At 43.9% G+C, this 19,563-nt stretch overlaps 1 protein-coding gene across 1 annotated transcript in view; it reads left to right on the top strand.

Moving 5' to 3' along the window:
* LOC120024738 (dual specificity mitogen-activated protein kinase kinase 5-like) overlaps positions 1 to 19,563 on the top strand; it is a gene marked incomplete at its 3' end in the record, with an annotated part of 128,529 nt that overhangs the window by 35,183 nt on the left and 73,783 nt on the right. The window contains exons 13-14 of the mRNA XM_038969017.1: positions 10,741 to 10,802; positions 12,259 to 12,311. Of these exons, the coding sequence (XP_038824945.1) occupies positions 10,741 to 10,802; positions 12,259 to 12,311 (115 nt within the window). The remainder of the gene's footprint in view (positions 1 to 10,740; positions 10,803 to 12,258; positions 12,312 to 19,563) is intronic.

The following is a 19,563-nucleotide window of genomic DNA, read 5'->3' as shown; positions in this document are numbered from 1 at the left end:
TTTACTGGGAAGCTTCGCAGAAGTAGATATTCTCATGTTTATGTTAGTGCAGGGTGAGCTGCACACATTGGACTTCCTACTAGGGCACACCACCTCAGTGCTAACATTATAAATCTGGTTCATAGACACATGATTACTGCATACAATAGCTGTAGGATCAGCAGAGGCCTTCAGGACAGTTAGAGGTACATAAATTAGGTTACTTACATTGTGTCTACCAATGCCCCTGGTATAATGTACATTTGCTAAAGCATTATGATGACTCAGCGACACAATGGTAGGGATTAACTGAGCTGGGCTTGGGTCATTTGATAAGTCATTGTCTCAACGCAGCCTTATAATGCTGTGAAAGGATCCAGGAACCCAAATGATCCCATCCTCCTTATAGAACATGTTTTGTTTCCAAAAGGTATTGAAATTGTCAACAAAAGTTACACCCATTGAGCTGCAATAATCACGTAGCCAGTTGTGAAGAGAAAGAATCCTGCTAAAGTGTTCAATGCCACGATTCAGAGAGGGAACAGGGCCAGATATGATCAGAGAGGGAACAGGGCCAGATATGATCAGAGAGGCCACAAGGCCAGATATGATCAGAGAGGGAACAGGGCCAGATATGATCAGAGAGGCCACAAGGCCAGATATGATCAGAGAGGCCACAAGGCCAGATATGATCAGAGAGGCCACAAGGCCAGATATGATTCAGAGAGGGAACAGGGCCAGATATGATCAGAGAGGGAACAGGGCCAGATATGATTCAGAGAGGCCACAAGGCCAGATATGATCAGAGAGGCCACAAGGCCAGATATGATTCAGAGAGGCCACAAGGCCAGATATGATTCAGAGAGGCCACAAGGCCAGATATGATTCAGAGAGGCCACACGGCCAGATATGATTCAGAGAGGCCACAAGGCCAGATATGATTCAGAGAGGCCACAAGGCCAGATATGATTCAGAGAGGCCACAAGGCCAGATATGATTCAGAGAGGCCACAAGGCCAGATATGATCAGAGAGGCCACAAGGCCAGATATGATCAGAGAGGGAACAGGGCCAGATATGATCAGAGAGGGAACAGGGCCAGATATGATCAGAGAGGGAACAAGGCCAGATATGATCAGAGAGGGAACAAGGCCAGATATGATCAGAGAGGGAACAGGGCCAGATATGATCAGAGAGGCCACAAGGCCAGATATGATTCAGAGAGGCCACAAGGCCAGATATGATCAGAGAGGGAACAGGGCCAGATATGATCAGAGAGGGAACAAGGCCAGATATGATCAGAGAGGGAACAGGGCCAGATATGATCAGAGAGGGAACAAGGCCAGATATGATCAGAGAGGGAACAGGGCCAGATATGATCAGAGAGGCCACAAGGCCAGATATGATTCAGAGAGGCCACAAGGCCAGATATGATCAGAGAGGGAACAAGGCCAGATATGATCAGAGAGGCCACAAGGCCAGATATGATTCAGAGAGAGAACAGGGCCAGATATGATCAGAGAGGCCACAGGGCCAGATATGATTCAGAGAGGCCACAGGGCCAGATATGATTCAGAGAGGCCACAAGGCCAGATATGATTCAGAGAGGCCACAAGGCCAGATATGATTCAGAGAGGGAACAGGGCCAGATATGATCAGAGAGGGAACAGGGCCAGATATGATCAGAGAGGCCACAAGGCCAGATATGATCAGAGAGGGAACAGGGCCAGATATGATCAGAGAGGCCACAAGGCCAGATATGATTCAGAGAGGCCACAAGGCCAGATATGATCAGAGAGGCCACAAGGCCAGATATGATGGGTGTTTTGTTAGTGTCTAGCAGAGAGTTAATCAGCTCTTTAAAGTCCAGTTTCAACTGTTCAGCGCTGCCCTTCATAATGTCATTAAAACCCACATGGACTAGGATAGAATCAATTTAAGCAGTTCACTCCCCCTTTTTGACTGAACATCCTTTTTGGGGGGCTGTGTGTGCCAGTGGGCCGTACAGCCAGAAGAAGCTAACTGCTCAAGTGCTGTTACACATTTATTTGGTCACTAGGCCATTTATAGGCTTCCTTTTCTCTCTCTCACGCAAACACACATTACAGATATTATTTTGACATTCAAGTTTCAAGTTTTATTGTCACGTGCACAAGTACAGTGAAAAGCCTTTCTTGCGAGTTCCTTCCCAACAATGCAGTAATCAATATCAGTAGTACTATAAAGTAAACCAAAAACACACACGAGAAACGGTTCCAGGGTCAGTAGCTATATACAGGGACATTTCCATGGTCAGTAGCTATATACAGGGACAGTTCCATGGTCAGTAGCTATATACAGGGACAGTTCCATGGTCAGTAGCTATATACAGGGGCAGTTCCAGGGTCAGTAGCTATATACAGGGGCAGTTCCAGGGTCAGTAGCTATATACAGGGGCAGTTCCAGGGTCAGTAGCTATATACAGGGGCAGTTCAAGGGTCAGTAGCTATATACAGGGACAGTTCCAGGGTCAGATGCTACAGTTGAAGTCGTAAGTTTACATACACTTAGGTTGGAGTCATTAAAACTCGTTTTTCAACCACTCCACAAATTTCTTTTTAACAAACTATAGTTTTGGCAAGTTGGTTAGGACATCTACTTTGTGCATGACACAAGTAATTTTTCCAACAATTATTTACAGACAGATTATTTCACTTATAATTAATTCACTCTATCACAATTCTAGTGGGTCAGAAGTTTACATACACTAAGTTGACAGTGCCTTTAAACGCCTTGGAAAATTCCAGAAAATTATGTAATGGCTTTAGAAGCTTCTGATAGGCTAATTGACATAATTTGAGTCAATTGGAGGTGTATTTGTTGATGTATTTCAAGGCCTACCTTCAAACTCAGTGCTTCTTTGCTTGACATCATAAGAAAATCAAAAGGAATCAGCCAAGACCTCAGAAAAAAATTGCAGACCACCACAAGTCTGGTTCATCCTTGGGAGCAATTTCCAAACGCCTGAAGGTACCACGTCATCTGTACAAACAATAGTACTCGAGTATAAACACCATGGAACCACGCAGCCATCATACCGCTCAGGAAGGAGACGCGTTCTGTCTCCTAGAAATGAACGTACTTTGGTGCGAAAAGTGCAAATCAATCCCAGAACAACAGCAAAGGACCTTGTGAAGATGCTGGAGGAAACCGGTACAAAAGTATCTATATCCACAGTAAAACGAGTCCTATATCGACATAACCTGAAAGGCCGCTCAGCAAGGAAGCAGCCACTGCTCCGAAACCGCCATAAAAAAGCCAGACTACGGTTTGCAACTGCACATGGGGACAAAGATAGTACTTTTTGGAGAAATGTCCTCTGGTCTGATGAAACAAAAATAGAACTGTTTGGCCATAATGACCATCGTTATGTTTGGAGGAAAAAGGGGGACGCTTGCAAGCCCGAAGAACACCATCCCAACCGTGAAGCACGGGGGGTGGCAGTATCCTGTTGTGGGGGTGCTTTGCTGCAGGAGGGACTGGTTCACTTCACAAAATAGATGGCATCATGAGGAAGGATAATTATGTGGATATATTGAAGCAACATCTCAAGACATCAGTCAGGAAGTTAAAGCTTGGTCGCAAATGGGTTTTCCTAATGGATAATGAGGCCAAGCTTACTTCCAATGTTTTGGCAAAATGGCTTAAGGACAACAAAGTCAAGTGATTGGAGTGACCATCACAAAGCCCTGACCTCAATCCCATAGAACATTTATGGGCAGAACTGAAAAAGCGTGTGTGAGCAAGGAGGCCTACAAACCTGATTCAGTTACACCAGCTCTGTCAGGAGGAATGGGCCAAAATTCACCCAACTTATTATGGGAAGCTTGTGGAAGGCTACCTGAAACGTTTGACCCAAGTTAAACAATATAAAGGCAATGCTACCAAATACGAATTGAGTGTATGTAAACTTCTGACCCACTGGGAATGTGATGAAAGAAATAAAAGCTGAAATAAATCATTCTCTCTACTATTATTCTGACATTTCACATTCATAAAATAAAGTGGTGATCCTAACTGACCTAAGACAGGGAAATTTTACTGGGATTGAATGTCAGGAATTGTGAAAAACTGAGTTAAAATTTATTTGGCTTAGGTGTATGTAAAGTTCCGACTTCAACTGTATATACAGGGACAGTTCCAGGGTCAGGAGCTTTATGCAGGGACAGTTCCAGGGTCAGTAGCTATATACAGGGTCAGTTCCAGGGTCAGTGCCAATACCATATTTACAATGTGCAGGGATACTGGAGTGATAGAGGTAGATATGTATAGGGGTAAGGTGACTAGGATCTATGATAAACAGAGTAGCAGCAGTGTATATGATGATTGTGTGGAAGTGTGTGTAAAGTTAGTATTAAGTGTGTGCGTGTTGGAATGTGAGTTAGTTTGTAGAGTCCTGTGTGTGTGCAGAGTCAGAAAGTCTGTGTAGCCATTTTGTTAGCTATTTAGCAGTCTTATGGCTTGGGGATTGAAGCTGTTTAGCAGTCTTATTTCTTGGGGATTGAAGCTGTTTAGGAGTCGTATGGCTTGGGGATTGAAGCTGTTTAGCAGTCTTATGGCTTGGGGATTGAAGCTGTTTAGGAGTCTTATGGCTTGGGGATTGAAGCTGTTTAGCAGTCTTATGGCTTGGGGATTGAAGCTGTTTAGCAGTCTTATGGCTTGGGGATTGAAGCTGTTTAGCAGTCTTATGGCTTGGGGATTGAAGCTGTTTAGCAGTCTTATGGCTTGGGGATTGAAGCTGTTTAGCAGTCTTATGGCTTGGGGATTGAAGCTGTTTAGGAGTCTTATGGCTTGGGGATTGAAGCTGTTTAGCAGTCTTATGGCTTGGGGATTGAAGCTGTTTAGGAGTCTTATGGCTTGGGGATTGAAGCTATTTAGCAGTCTTATGGCTTGGGGATTGAAGCTATTTAGCAGTCTTATGGCTTGGGGATTGAAGCTGTTTAGCAGTCTTATGGCTTGGGGATTGAAGCTGTTTAGGAGCCTGTTGGTGTCAGACTTGATGCTTTGGTACCGCTTGCCATGCGGAAGCAGAGAGAACAGTCTATGGCTTAGATGGCTGGAGTCTAACAATTTTCCAGGCCTTCCTTTCAACAACCTTGTATAGAGGTCCTGGATGGCAGGGAGCTCGGCCCCAGTGATGTACTTGGCTGCCCGGCCCCACACTCTGTAGAACCATGCAATCGAGGGCGGTGCAGTTGCAATACCAAGCAGGGATACAGCCAGTCAAGATGCTCTCAATGGTGCAGCTCTAGAATTTGAGGGCCCATGCCAAATCTGTTCAGCCTCCTGAGGGGGAAGAGGCTCTGTTGTGTGGGTGGACCAATTGAAGTCCTTAGTGATTTGGAAACCAAGGAACTTAAAGCTCTCCCCGCTCCACTACAGCCCTGTGAATATGCCTCCCGTCGATGTGGATGGGGCCATGCTCCCCCCCCCCCCCCCCCCCCCCCCCCCACCCACCTTCTGTAGTTCACAATCAGCTCCTCGTCCTTACTGACGTTGAGGGAGAGGTTGTTGTCCTGGTAACACAATGCCAGGTCACTGACCTCCTCCCTGTAGGCTGTCTCATCGTCGCCAGTGATCAGGCCTACCACCATTGTGTTGTCAGCAAACTTGTTTATAGTGTTGGAGTCGGACTAAGCACACACCCCTGTGGGGCCCCCGTGTTGAAGGTCAGTTTGGCGTAGGTGATGTTGCCTACCCCCACCACCTGGGGTCGGCCCGTCAGGGAGTCCAGGATCCAGTTGCAGAGAGAGGTGTTCAGTCCCCGGGTCCCGAGCTTGGAGGGGACTATGGTGTTGATCTCTGAGCTGTAGGCAATGAATAGCGATCTCACATAGGTATTCCTCTTATCTAGGTGGGTGAGGGCAGTGTGGAGTGCAATTGAGATTGTATCGTATATGGATCTGTTTAGGGCAGTATGCAAATTGGAGTGGGTCTAGGATGTCTGGTATGATGGAGTTGATATGTGCCATAACCGTCCTTTCAAAGGACTTCCTGATTACAGATGTGAGTGCTACAGGGCTGTAGTCATTGTGGCAGGCAGCCTTAGAGTACTTGAGAACATGAATGATGATGGTGGTTAGTATGAGATGTGACGATTACAGACTGGGGCAAGGAGAGGTTGAAAATGACTGTGAATATGCCTGCCAGCTGTTCTGAGCATGCTCTGAGAGCATGCCCTGGAATACCGTCTGGGCCCGCAGCCTTGTGAGTGTTGACCTGATTTAAAGACCTTACTCACATCGGCCTCGGAGAGCGAGACCACCCAGTCCTCTGGGCTGGCGGGGGCCCTCATGCACGGCTCGCTGTTGTTTTTGTCGATGCGTGCATAAAATCCATTGAGTTGATCTGGTAGAGGCATCGTTGGGCAGATCACGTCCGGGTCTTCCTTTGTAATCCGTAATGGACTGTAGCCCCTACCACATGCAGAGGGGCTCAGAGCTTGTATAATAGGACTCCAGCTTGTTCCTACAGTATATTGTCTTTTTTATTGTTTGATGGCTCTACAAACAGCATAGCAGGACTTCCTGTACTTGTTTGTGTCCTCAGCCATAGCCTCGGGGTGGGCTGCGATAGCCCTGTGTGCGGTAGCCCTATCTTTAAAGTTAGCGCCAACCTCTGTGTTAATCCAGGGCTTTTGATTGGGGAAGCAGAGAACCTTCACTGTGGGGACAACGTCCACAATGCATTTCCTAATGAAGCCGGTAGTGGAGGTGATTAGCTCGTTGACGCTATCGGCGGAGCCCCGGAACATATTCCAGTCAGCGCTAGCAAAGCAGTCATGTAGCATAGCCTCCGAATTTGAAGGACCATTTCTCTACGGAGTGCGTCACATTTTTTATTTATTTTATTTTATTTAACCAGGTAGGCTAGTTGAGAACAAGTTCTCATTTACAACTGCGACCTGGCCAAGATAAAGCATAGCAGTGTGAACAGACAACAACACAGAGTTACACATGGAGTAAACAATACACAAGTCAATAACACAGTAGGGGAAAAAATGAGTCTATATACAGTGTGTGCAAAAGGCATGAGGAGGTAGGCAATAAATAGGCCATAGGAGAGAATAATTACAATTTAGCAGATTAACACTGGAGTGATAAATCATCAGATGATCATGTGCAAGTAGAGATACTGGTGTGCAAAAGAGCAGAAAAGTAAATAAATAAAAACAGTATGGGGATGAGGTAGGTAAATTGGGTGGGCTATTTACAGATGGACTATGTACAGCTGCAGCGATCGGTTAGCTGCTCAGATAGCAGATGTTTAAAGTTGGTGAGGGAAATAAAAGTCTCCAACTTCAGCGATTTTTGCAATTCGTTCCAGTCACAGGCAGCAGAAAACTGGAAGGCGGCCAAATGAGGTGTTGGCTTTGGGGATGATCAGTGAGATATACCTGCTGGAGCGCGTGCTACGGGTGGGTGTTGTTATCGTGACCAGTGAACTGAGATAATGGCAACTTCCTGTCAACAGATTCCCTCTCCGCTCTCCAATTGCCTTTTCACCCTGTTTTCTCCATAAAGACTTTTAGCACACTAGAAAGCATAGAGAACAACAGGATGAGCTTCATTGTGTGAAAAATCATATCGTAATAAATTGTCATAGATGGGTCATTTCCATTTGAATTTCAAGTCACATCCTGAATTCATCTGTCCACTACTCTAGAAACCACACAGTCTTCCATTCCACCCTCCATCAACCCTTAGAATGGTGTGTGCAGTCTGATGTCGATAGGAGAGAGATACAGTGTTGATTGAGTCAGAACTCTCCCTAGAGAGGGATGGAGGGATGAGGGAGGAGCTATGGATAGAGGAGCTATGGAGGGAGGGATGAGGGAGGAGCTATGGAGAGAGGAGCTATGGAGGGAGGGATGAGGGAGGAGCTATGGAGAGGAGCTATGGAAGGAGGGAGGAGCTATGGAGAGAGGAGCTATGGAGGGAGGGAGGAGCTAGGGAGAGAGGAGCTATAGAGGGAGAGATGAGGGAGGAGCTATGGAGGGATGAAGGAGGAGCTATGGAGGGGGGGAAGAGGGAGGAACTAGGGAGGGAGAGATGAGGGAGGAGCTATGGAGGAAGGGATGGAGGAGCTATGGAGGGGGGGGGTGAGGGAGGAGCTAGGGAGGGAGGAGCTATGGAGGGAGGGAGGGGGAGGGAGGAGCTATAGAGGGAGGGGAGAGGGAAGAGCTATGGAGGGAGGGAGGAGCTATGGAGGGAGGGATGGGGAGGGAGGAGCTATAGAGGGAGGGGAGAGGGAAGAGCAATGGAGGGAGGGAGGAGCTATGGAGGGAGGGGAGAGGGAGGAGCTATAGAGAGAGGGAGGGAGGCCAACATCTACTGGACAACATCTACTGGGCCTGGCCTGTGCTCTCCATACACATTCACATGAAATACCCACACATTCTCACACACACACACACACACGTTCAGAAAGCATGGTGAAGAAGAGGAGACTGAAGAAGTTGGGCTTGGCCCTTAAGAAAGGAAATGTTCCTCCTTATATTCTGATTCAGACGATACTGGGATCGTAATAAAACCACATTCTGATTTCTGGCTCTTAGAAATGTTTATTTTGCAACTCACATGTAGGAGTGCTGCTTAAAGCCAGTTGATTTGACAGTTTAAATGTCTTCATTCTGTTGGCTGAAGAGGTTTGGGTTGCTGCCCTTCAGCCTCAATTCTCCTCTACCACACTTAATTTATGTCTCTCTCTCCATCTCCCCCGGTCTCCCCATCTCCCCCGGTCTCCCCATCCCCCGCGGTCTCCCCATCTCCCCGCGGTCTCTCCATCTCCCCGCGGTCTCCCCATCTCCCCCGGTCTCCCCATCCCCCGCGGTCTCCCCATCTCCCCCGGTCTCCCCATCTCCCCGCGGTCTCCCCATCTCCCCGCGGTCTCCCCATCTCCCCCGGTCTCCCCATCCCCCCCGGTCTCCCCATCTCCCCCGGTCTCCCCATCCCCCGCGGTCTCCCCATCTCCCCGCGGTCTCCCCATCTCCCCGCGGTCTCCCCATCTCCCCGCGGTCTCTCCATCTCCCCGCGGTCTCTCCATCTCCCCGCGGTCTCTCCATCTCCCCGCGGTCTCTCCATCTCCCCGCGGTCTCTCCATCTCCCCGCGGTCTCTCCATCTCCCCGCGGTCTCTCCATCTCCCCGCGGTCTCTCCATCTCCCCGCGGTCTCGCCATCTCCCCGCGGTCTCCCCATCTCCCCGCGGTCTCCCCATCTCCCCCCGATCTCCCCATCCTCCCCCGGTCTCTCCATCTCCCTCGGTCTCTCCAATCTCCATCTGACTGTCTCACACTACAATGTTCATTATGGTAGTTGACTGTATCTCACTACAATGTTCATTATGGTAGTTGACTGTATCTCACTACAATGTTCATTATGGTAGTTGACTGTCTCACTACAATGTTCATTATGGTAGTTGACTGTCTCACTACAATGTTCATTATGGTTGTTGACTGTGGTTGTTGACTGTGGTTGTTGACTGTGGTTGTTGACTGTGGTTGTTGAGTGCACAGCAGGGTGAAAAAGTTCTCACATTGATTCTTCTAGTGTTTGACTGTCAAACTGTAACAAACTACCTTTATAATAAAGTTTATTTGTATTCATGCCTCAAACACATTGTATACCGTGCCATTGCCAAGTAAAATATACTTTAAAATATAGACTTTAGAGGGCATTCATGTCAAATAAATGACAGTTGCAATCTGACAGTAAAATGTTTCGTCTTTCATGGCGAAATCTCCTTTAATATTTTTACCGGAACGGAGATGACCGGTGCCGCTCACACTTGTGCTCGCCGACCCCCCTCGCTGATTCCTAAAGGAGATTATTTTCCTTGACTCCATTGTGCTCGTCCAACAATAGGTGGGGTTCAGGTGCAGCTACCTCTTTACTAAGAAGACGGGACAATGTATCTCAGCGTTTAGAAATACCCTCTTTTTCAAGGTCGGCCTTTCTCAGCAAAATGTGTTTTAATAACTAGAATTCTATGTAGTTCAGGGTTTGGGGTTTCTCCGAATTGTGGTTTTGTATTCTTAACCAGTGGATACAGATCTAGACACAGTGATTGTGAAGAATTGGGATTTTTAGATTTGTGTAATTAATCTCTCATTTAGGTTATATTTCAAGTTATTCATATGTTGATTAGTAATGTTTGTCAAAGTGGATCTCTTTAACTACATTAAGAAATGGGTTTAGCTTTTAGTGACAGATTTGAAATCACATTGTGAGATTCTTTTTTCCCAGCTTCCCTGTTACACTGTGTGGTCTACGTTGTTCAGTTGTGTCCCTGTGTTTCTCCCAAGACCCTCCTGTTCTTCTGTGTGGTCTATGTTGTTCAGTTGTGTCCCTGTGTTTCTCCCAAGACCCTCCTGTTCTTCTGTGTGGTCTATGTTGTTCAGTTGTGTCCCTGTGTTTCTCCCAGGACCCTCCTGTTCTTCTGTGTGGTCTATGTTGTTCAGTTGTGTCCCTGTGTTTCTCCCAGGACCCTCCTGTTCTTCCTGTGTGGTCTACGTTGTTCAGTTGTGTCCCTGTGTTTCTCCCAAGACCCTCCTGTTCTTCTGTGTGGTCTATGTTGTTCAGTTGTGTCCCTGTGTTTCTCCCAGGACCCTCCTGTTCTTCCTGTGTGGTCTACGTTGTTCAGTTGTGTCCCTGTGTTTCTCCCAGGACCCTCCTGTTCTTCTGTGTGGTCTATGTTGTTCAGTTGTGTCCCTGTGTTTCTCCCAGGACCCTCCTGTTCTTCCTGTGGGTCAGTTCAGCCAGAACTTTGTCCACTTCATCACACAGTGGTGAGTCACATTTTGTTTTTTTAACATTTGTCATTTAACAGATGATCTTATCCACAGTGACTTAGTTAGTGCATTCATCTTAAAATAGCCAGGTGAGACAACCCTTATCGCTCTCTCTCTCATATATCAGCCTTTTGATGTGTTGGTTTCAGCTGAACAGAAATAAACCTAGAAACAGAAACCTAATACATCAACAGATTCAATATGTTTAAAAATTAAGTTAAACAATTGGATAGAATGCATTTAATTTGCCAAAGACCAGACCTCAACCATTTTTTTACATTTTTAAATCCATCTTCTTTACTACACTAATTGCAATCGTTCATATGAATTTAGTAGGCTGTATTTTTGAACTTGATGCCCTCCACTCTCCTATGTCTGATAATGGTGTTGGGTGGTAATGGGGCAGCTAGCAGAGACAGGATAACAAGGACAGGTCTTATCCCAGTATACCAGGCTCTCCTGAAGGACAAATTAACTCTCTGATTTGTTTCTTTACTGTAGCAGCACAGCACAATATTTACACTGACCATGTCTCTCGTGGTCTGTTGGCCCCCTGTTAGCCAAATGCTCTCACAAATACACACACACAGCAGGGGGAACACACCCAATGGACTGACCTACCGGCCAAAAGCAGGACCATAACAGTGTGCATGTTTCTGCATGTGTATGTCCTTGTACGTGTGTCTACACAGCACCAGCTGTTGTTTACCTATCTCTATGCCTTATTTACTCAAACAGGCCAGGTCTCTGTTTCTCTTCTCCGTGCCCGCCCCAGCCCTGGCACCAGGTTGGCACTGCCACCTCCCAGGCTATTTTTAGAGGTCCCTGTCCTGTCCCTGGTCCCTGCCTGCTGTGATTCATCACACAGTAACTCGGTTAGCTCCAGACGGGCCTCTCTAGAACCACACACTAATCCTTCACAGTCCCTTATGTAGGTCGCCCTGACGAATCTCCACTCCTCATTCTCAGGACTGGCAGGGTCCTCACACAGGGTCAATGACTGTTTGGGCACTTAGTGTGTGTATGAGCTGGCGCTGGTGGTTAGAGTGGTGCTGATGAACATGGTTTTGATCGGCTTTATTGTTCAAATGATAGTAGGCCAGCACGCGCGCACACACACACACACACACACACACACACACAACATCGAGGAGACCCCGTAGGAGGAATATGGACTGGTTGTCCACACATTGTATTGTCAAATTGTACTAGCTATACCATTTGCACTGCGTGGGGCTCATAGTGTAACAAAAGTACCGTTGGGACAATCTGGCAATTAGGCCTGTCAGGTTTGTCAGTAATGTCCTTGGATGCTCATTAGGAACAAATGCTCATTAGGAAATTACTTATAGAAAAATGTAACTAATGAACCAAAAAATGAAATAGTCTTACCTTCGAAAATGTCTCTGTTTAAACAACGTTGTGATAAAACTGTGCTGTTTTCTCTGTTCAGCATGAAGAGACTCCCTAAAGAGAGACCTGCTCCCAACAACCTGATGGTGAGTTACCATGTTACAGACTATAGAAACCTCCTATCAACCTTATGGTGAGTTACCATGTTACAGACTATAGAAACCTATCAACCTTATGGTGAGTTACCATGTTACAGACTATAGAAACCTAACAACCTTATGGTGAGTTACCATGTTACAGACTATAGAAACCTCCTATCAACCTTATGGTGAGTTACCATGTTACAGACTATAGAAACCTCCCAACAACCTTATGGTGAGTTACCATGTTACAGACTATAGAAACCTAACAACCTTATGGTGAGTTACCATGTTACAGACTATAGAAACCTCCTATCAACCTTATGGTGAGTTACCATGTTACAGACTATAGAAACCTCCCAACAACCTTATGGTGAGTTACCATGTTACAGACTATAGAAACCTCCTATCAACCTTATGGTGAGTTACCATGTTACAGACTATAGAAACCTCCCAACAACCTTATGGTGAGTTACCATGTTACAGACTATAGAAACCTCCTAACAACCTTATGGTGAGTTACCATGTTACAGACTATAGAAACCTCCCAACAACCTTATGGTGAGTTACCATGTTACAGACTATAGAAACCTCCTATCAACCTTATGGTGAGTTACCATGTTACAGACTATAGAAACCTAACAACCTTATGGTGAGTTACCATGTTACAGACTATAGAAACCTCCCAACAACCTGATGGTGAGTTACCATGTTACAGACTATAGAAACCTCCTATCAACCTTATGGTGAGTTACCATGTTACAGACTATAGAAACCTAACAACCTGATGGTGAGTTACCATGTTACAGACTATAGAAACCTCCTATCAACCTGATGGTGAGTTACCATGTTACAGACTATAGAAACCTCCTATCAACCTTATGGTGAGTTACCATGTTACAGACTATAGAAACCTCCCAACAACCTGATGGTGAGTTACCATGTTACAGACTATAGAAACCTCCTAACAACCTTATGGTGAGTTACCATGTTACAGACTATAGAAACCTCCCAACAACCTTATGGTGAGTTACCATGTTACAGACTATAGAAACCTAACAACCTTATGGTGAGTTACCATGTTACAGACTATAGAAACCTCCTAACAACCTTATGGTGAGTTACCATGTTACAGACTATAGAAACCTCCCAACAACCTTATGGTGAGTTACCATGTTACAGACTATAGAAACCTAACAACCTTATGGTGAGTTACCATGTTACAGACTATAGAAACCTCCTAACAACCTTATGGTGAGTTACCATGTTACAGACTATAGAAACCTCCTAACAACCTTATGGTGAGTTACCATGTTACAGACTATAGAAACCTAACAACCTTATGGTGAGTTACCATGTTACAGACTATAGAAACCTCCTAACAACCTTATGGTGAGTTACCATGTTACAGACTATAGAAACCTCCTAACAACCTTATGGTGAGTTACCATGTTACAGACTATAGAAACCTAACAACCTTATGGTGAGTTACCATGTTACAGACTGTAGAAACCTAACAACCTTATGGTGAGTTACCATGTTACAGACTATAGAAACCTCCTAACAACCTGATGGTGAGTTACCATGTTACAGACTGTAGAAACCTCCCAACAACCTGATGGTGAGTTACCATGTTACAGACTATAGAAACCTCCTAACAACCTGATGGTGAGTTACCATGTTACAGACTATAGAAACCTAACAACCTTATGGTGAGTTACCATGTTACAGACTATAGAAACCTCCTAACAACCTTATGGTGAGTTACCATGTTACAGACTATAGAAACCTAACAACCTTATGGTGAGTTACCATGTTACAGACTATAGAAACCTAACAACCTTATGGTGAGTTACCATGTTACAGACTATAGAAACCTCCTATCAACCTTATGGTGAGTTACCATGTTACAGACTATAGAAACCTCCCAACAACCTGATGGTGAGTTACCATGTTACAGACTATAGAAACCTCCTATCAACCTTATGGTGAGTTACCATGTTACAGACTATAGAAACCTCCTATCAACCTTATGGTGAGTTACCATGTTACAGACTATAGAAACCTCCTATCAACCTTATGGTGAGTTACCATGTTACAGACTATAGAAACCTCCTATCAACCTTATGGTGAGTTACCATGTTACAGACTATAGAAACCTCCTATCAACCTTATGGTGAGTTACCATGTTACAGACTATAGAAACCTCCTAACAACCTTATGGTGAGTTACCATGTTACAGACTATAGAAACCTCCTAACAACCTTATGGTGAGTTACCATGTTACAGACTATAGAAACCTCCTAACAACCTTATGGTGAGTTACCATGTTACAGACTATAGAAACCTCCTAACAACCTTATGGTGAGTTACCATGTTACAGACTATAGAAACCTAACAACCTTATGGTGAGTTACCATGTTACAGACTATAGAAACCTCCTATCAACCTTATGGTGAGTTACCATGTTACAGACTATAGAAACCTCCTATCAACCTTATGGTGAGTTACCATGTTACAGACTATAGAAACCTAACAACCTTATGGTGAGTTACCATGTTACAGACTATAGAAACCTAACAACCTTATGGTGAGTTACCATGTTACAGACTATAGAAACCTAACAACCTTATGGTGAGTTACCATGTTACAGACTATAGAAACCTAACAACCTTATGGTGAGTTACCATGTTACAGACTATAGAAACCTCCCAACAACCTTATGGTGAGTTACCATGTTACAGACTATAGAAACCTCCTATCAACCTTATGGTGAGTTACCATGTTACAGACTATAGAAACCTCCTATCAACCTTATGGTGAGTTACCATGTTACAGACTATAGAAACCTAACAACCTTATGGTGAGTTACCATGTTACAGACTATAGAAACCTCCTAACAACCTTATGGTGAGTTACCATGTTACAGACTATAGAAACCTCCTAACAACCTTATGGTGAGTTACCATGTTACAGACTATAGAAACCTAACAACCTTATGGTGAGTTACCATGTTACAGACTATAGAAACCTATCAACCTTATGGTGAGTTACCATGTTACAGACTATAGAAACCTCCTAACAACCTGATGGTGAGTTACCATGTTACAGACTATAGAAACCTCCTATCAACCTGATGGTGAGTTACCATGTTACAGACTATAGAAACCTCCTAACAACCTTATGGTGAGTTACCATGTTACAGACTATAGAAACCTCCTAACAACCTTATGGTGAGTTACCATGTTACAGACTATAGAAACCTCCTAACAACCTTATGGTGAGTTACCATGTTACAGACTATAGAAACCTCCCAACAACCTTATGGTGAGTTACCATGTTACAGACTATAGAAACCTCCCAACAACCTGATGGTGAGTTACCATGTTACAGACTATAGAAACCTCCCAACAACCTGATGGTGAGTTACCATGTTACAGACTATAGAAACCTTCTAGCAACCTTATGGTGAGTTACCATGTTACAGACTATAGAAACCTAACAACCTTATGGTGAGTTACCATGTTACAGACTATAGAAACCTCCTAACAACCTTATGGTGAGTTACCATGTTACAGACTATAGAAACCTATCAACCTTATGGTGAGTTACCATGTTACAGACTATAGAAACCTCCTATCAACCTTATGGTGAGTTACCATGTTACAGACTATAGAAACCTCCTATCAACCTGATGGTGAGTTACCATGTTACAGACTATAGAAACCTCCTATCAACCTTATGGTGAGTTACCATGTTACAGACTATAGAAACCTCCCAACAACCTGATGGTGAGTTACCATGTTACAGACTATAGAAACCTCCTAACAACCTTATGGTGAGTTACCATGTTACAGACTATAGAAACCTCCCAACAACCTTATGGTGAGTTACCATGTTACAGACTATAGAAACCTCCTAACAACCTTATGGTGAGTTACCATGTTACAGACTATAGAAACCTAACAACCTTATGGTGAGTTACCATGTTACAGACTGTAGAAACCTCCCAACAACCTTATGGTGAGTTACCATGTTACAGACTATAGAAACCTCCTAACAACCTTATGGTGAGTTACCATGTTACAGACTATAGAAACCTCCTAACAACCTGATGGTGAGTTACCATGTTACAGACTATAGAAACCTCCTATCAACCTTATGGTGAGTTACCATGTTACAGACTATAGAAACCTCCTAACAACCTGATGGTGAGTTACCATGTTACAGACTATAGAAACCTCCTATCAACCTTATGGTGAGTTACCATGTTACAGACTATAGAAACCTATCAACCTTATGGTGAGTTACCATGTTACAGACTATAGAAACCTCCTATCAACCTGATGGTGAGTTACCATGTTACAGACTATAGAAACCTCCCAACAACCTTATGGTGAGTTACCATGTTACAGACTATAGAAACCTCCTATCAACCTGATGGTGAGTTACCATGTTACAGACTATAGAAACCTAACAACCTTATGGTGAGTTACCATGTTACAGACTATAGAAACCTCCTATCAACCTGATGGTGAGTTACCATGTTACAGACTATAGAAACCTATCAACCTTATGGTGAGTTACCATGTTACAGACTATAGAAACCTAACAACCTTATGGTGAGTTACCATGTTACAGACTATAGAAACCTCCTAACAACCTGATGGTGAGTTACCATGTTACAGACTGTAGAAACCTAACAACCTGATGGTGAGTTACCATGTTACAGACTATAGAAACCTCCCAACAACCTTAGGGTGAGTTACCATGTTACAGACTATAGAAACCTCCCAACAACCTTATGGTGAGTTACCATGTTACAGACTATAGAAACCTCCCAACAACCTTATGGTGAGTTACCATGTTACAGACTATAGAAACCTCCATGTTACAGACTAGAAACCTATCAACCTGATGGTGAGTTACCATGTTACAGACTATAGAAACCTCCTAACAACCTTATGGTGAGTTACCATGTTACAGACTATAGAAACCTCCTAACAACCTTATGGTGAGTTACCATGTTACAGACTATAGAAACCTCCCAACAACCTTATGGTGAGTTACCATGTTACAGACTATAGAAACCTCCCAACAACCTGATGGTGAGTTACCATGTTACAGACTATAGAAACCTTCTATCAACCTTATGGTGAGTTACCATGTTACAGACTATAGAAACCTAACAACCTTATGGTGAGTTACCATGTTAGACTATAGAAACCTCCTAACAACCTTATGGTGAGTTACCATGTTACAGACTATAGAAACCTCCCAACAACCTGATGGTGAGTTACCATGTTACAGACTATAGAAACCTCCTAACAACCTTATGGTGAGTTACCATGTTACAGACTATAGAAACCTCCCAACAACCTTATGGTGAGTTACCATGTTACAGACTATAGAAACCTCCTAACAACCTTATGGTGAGTTACCATGTTACAGACTATAGAATCCTAACAACCTTATGGTGAGTTACCATGTTACAGACTGTAGAAACCTCCCAACAACCTTATGGTGAGTTACCATGTTACAGACTATAGAAACCTCCTAACAACCTGATGGTGAGTTACCATGTTACAGACTATAGAAACCTCCTATCAACCTTATGGTGAGTTACCATGTTACAGACTATAGAAACCTCCTAACAACCTGATGGTGAGTTACCATGTTACAGACTATAGAAACCTCCTATCAACCTTATGGTGAGTTACCATGTTACAGACTATAGAAACCTATCAACCTTATGGTGAGTTACCATGTTACAGACTATAGAAACCTATCAACCTTATGGTGAGTTACCATGTTACAGACTATAGAAACCTCCCAACAACCTTATGGTGAGTTACCATGTTACAGACTATAGAAACCTCCTATCAACCTGATGGTGAGTTACCATGTTACAGACTATAGAAACCTAACAACCTTATGGTGAGTTACCATGTTACAGACTATAGAAACCTATCAACCTTATGGTGAGTTACCATGTTACAGACTATAGAAACCTCCTATCAACCTGATGGTGAGTTACCATGTTACAGACTATAGAAACCTAACAACCTTATGGTGAGTTACCATGTTACAGACTATAGAAACCTCCCAACAACCTTATGGTGAGTTACCATGTTACAGACTATAGAAACCTCCCAACAACCTTATGGTGAGTTACCATGTTACAGACTATAGAAACCTCCCAACAACCTTATGGTGAGTTACCATGTTACAGACTATAGAAACCTCCTATCAACCTTATGGTGAGTTACCATGTTACAGACTATAGAAACCTCCTATCAACCTTATGGTGAGTTACCATGTTACAGACTATAGAAACCTCCTAACAACCTTATGGTGAGTTACCATGTTACAGACTATAGAAACCTATCAACCTTATGGTGAGTTACCATGTTACAGACTATAGAAACCTCCCAACAACCTTATGGTGATTTACCATGTTATTGACTATAGAAACCTCCTAACAACCTTATGGTGAGTTACCATGTTACAGACTATAGAAACCTCCTATCAACCTTATGGTGAGTTACCATGTTATAGACTATAGAAACCTCCTAACAACCTGATGGTGAGTTACCATGTTACAGACTATAGAAACCTCCCAACAACCTTATGGTGAGTTACCATGTTACAGACTATAGAAACCTCCTAACAACCTTATGGTGAGTTACCATGTTACAGACTATAGAAATCTCCTAACAACCTGATGGTGAGTTACCATGTTACAGACTATAGAAACCTCCCAACAACCTTATGGTGAGTTACCATGTTACAGACTATAGAAACCTAACAACCTGATGGTGAGTTAACATTTTACAGACTATAGAAATCTCCTAACAACCTGATGGTGAGTTACCATGTTACAGACTATAGAAACCTCCCAACAACCTGATGGTGAGTTACCATGTTACAGACTGTAGAAACCTCCTATCAACCTTATGGTGAGTTACCATGTTACAGACTATAGAAACCTCCCAACAACCTTATGTTGAGTTACCATGTTACAGACTATAGAAACCTCCTAACAACCTGATGGTGAGTTACCATGTTACAGACTATAGAAACCTAACAACCTTATGGTGAGTTACCATGTTACAGACTATAGAAACCTAACAACCTGATGGTGAGTTACCATGTTACAGACTGTAGAAACCTCCCAACAACCTGATGGTGAGTTACCATGTTAGACTATAGAAACCTAACAACCTTATGGTGAGTTACCATGTTACAGACTGTAGAAACCTCCC

The sequence above is a fragment of the Salvelinus namaycush genome, chromosome 30, assembly GCF_016432855.1.
Source record: "Salvelinus namaycush isolate Seneca chromosome 30, SaNama_1.0, whole genome shotgun sequence".
Lineage (NCBI taxonomy): Eukaryota > Metazoa > Chordata > Actinopteri > Salmoniformes > Salmonidae > Salvelinus > Salvelinus namaycush.
This window is presented reverse-complemented; position numbering and strand designations above follow the sequence as displayed.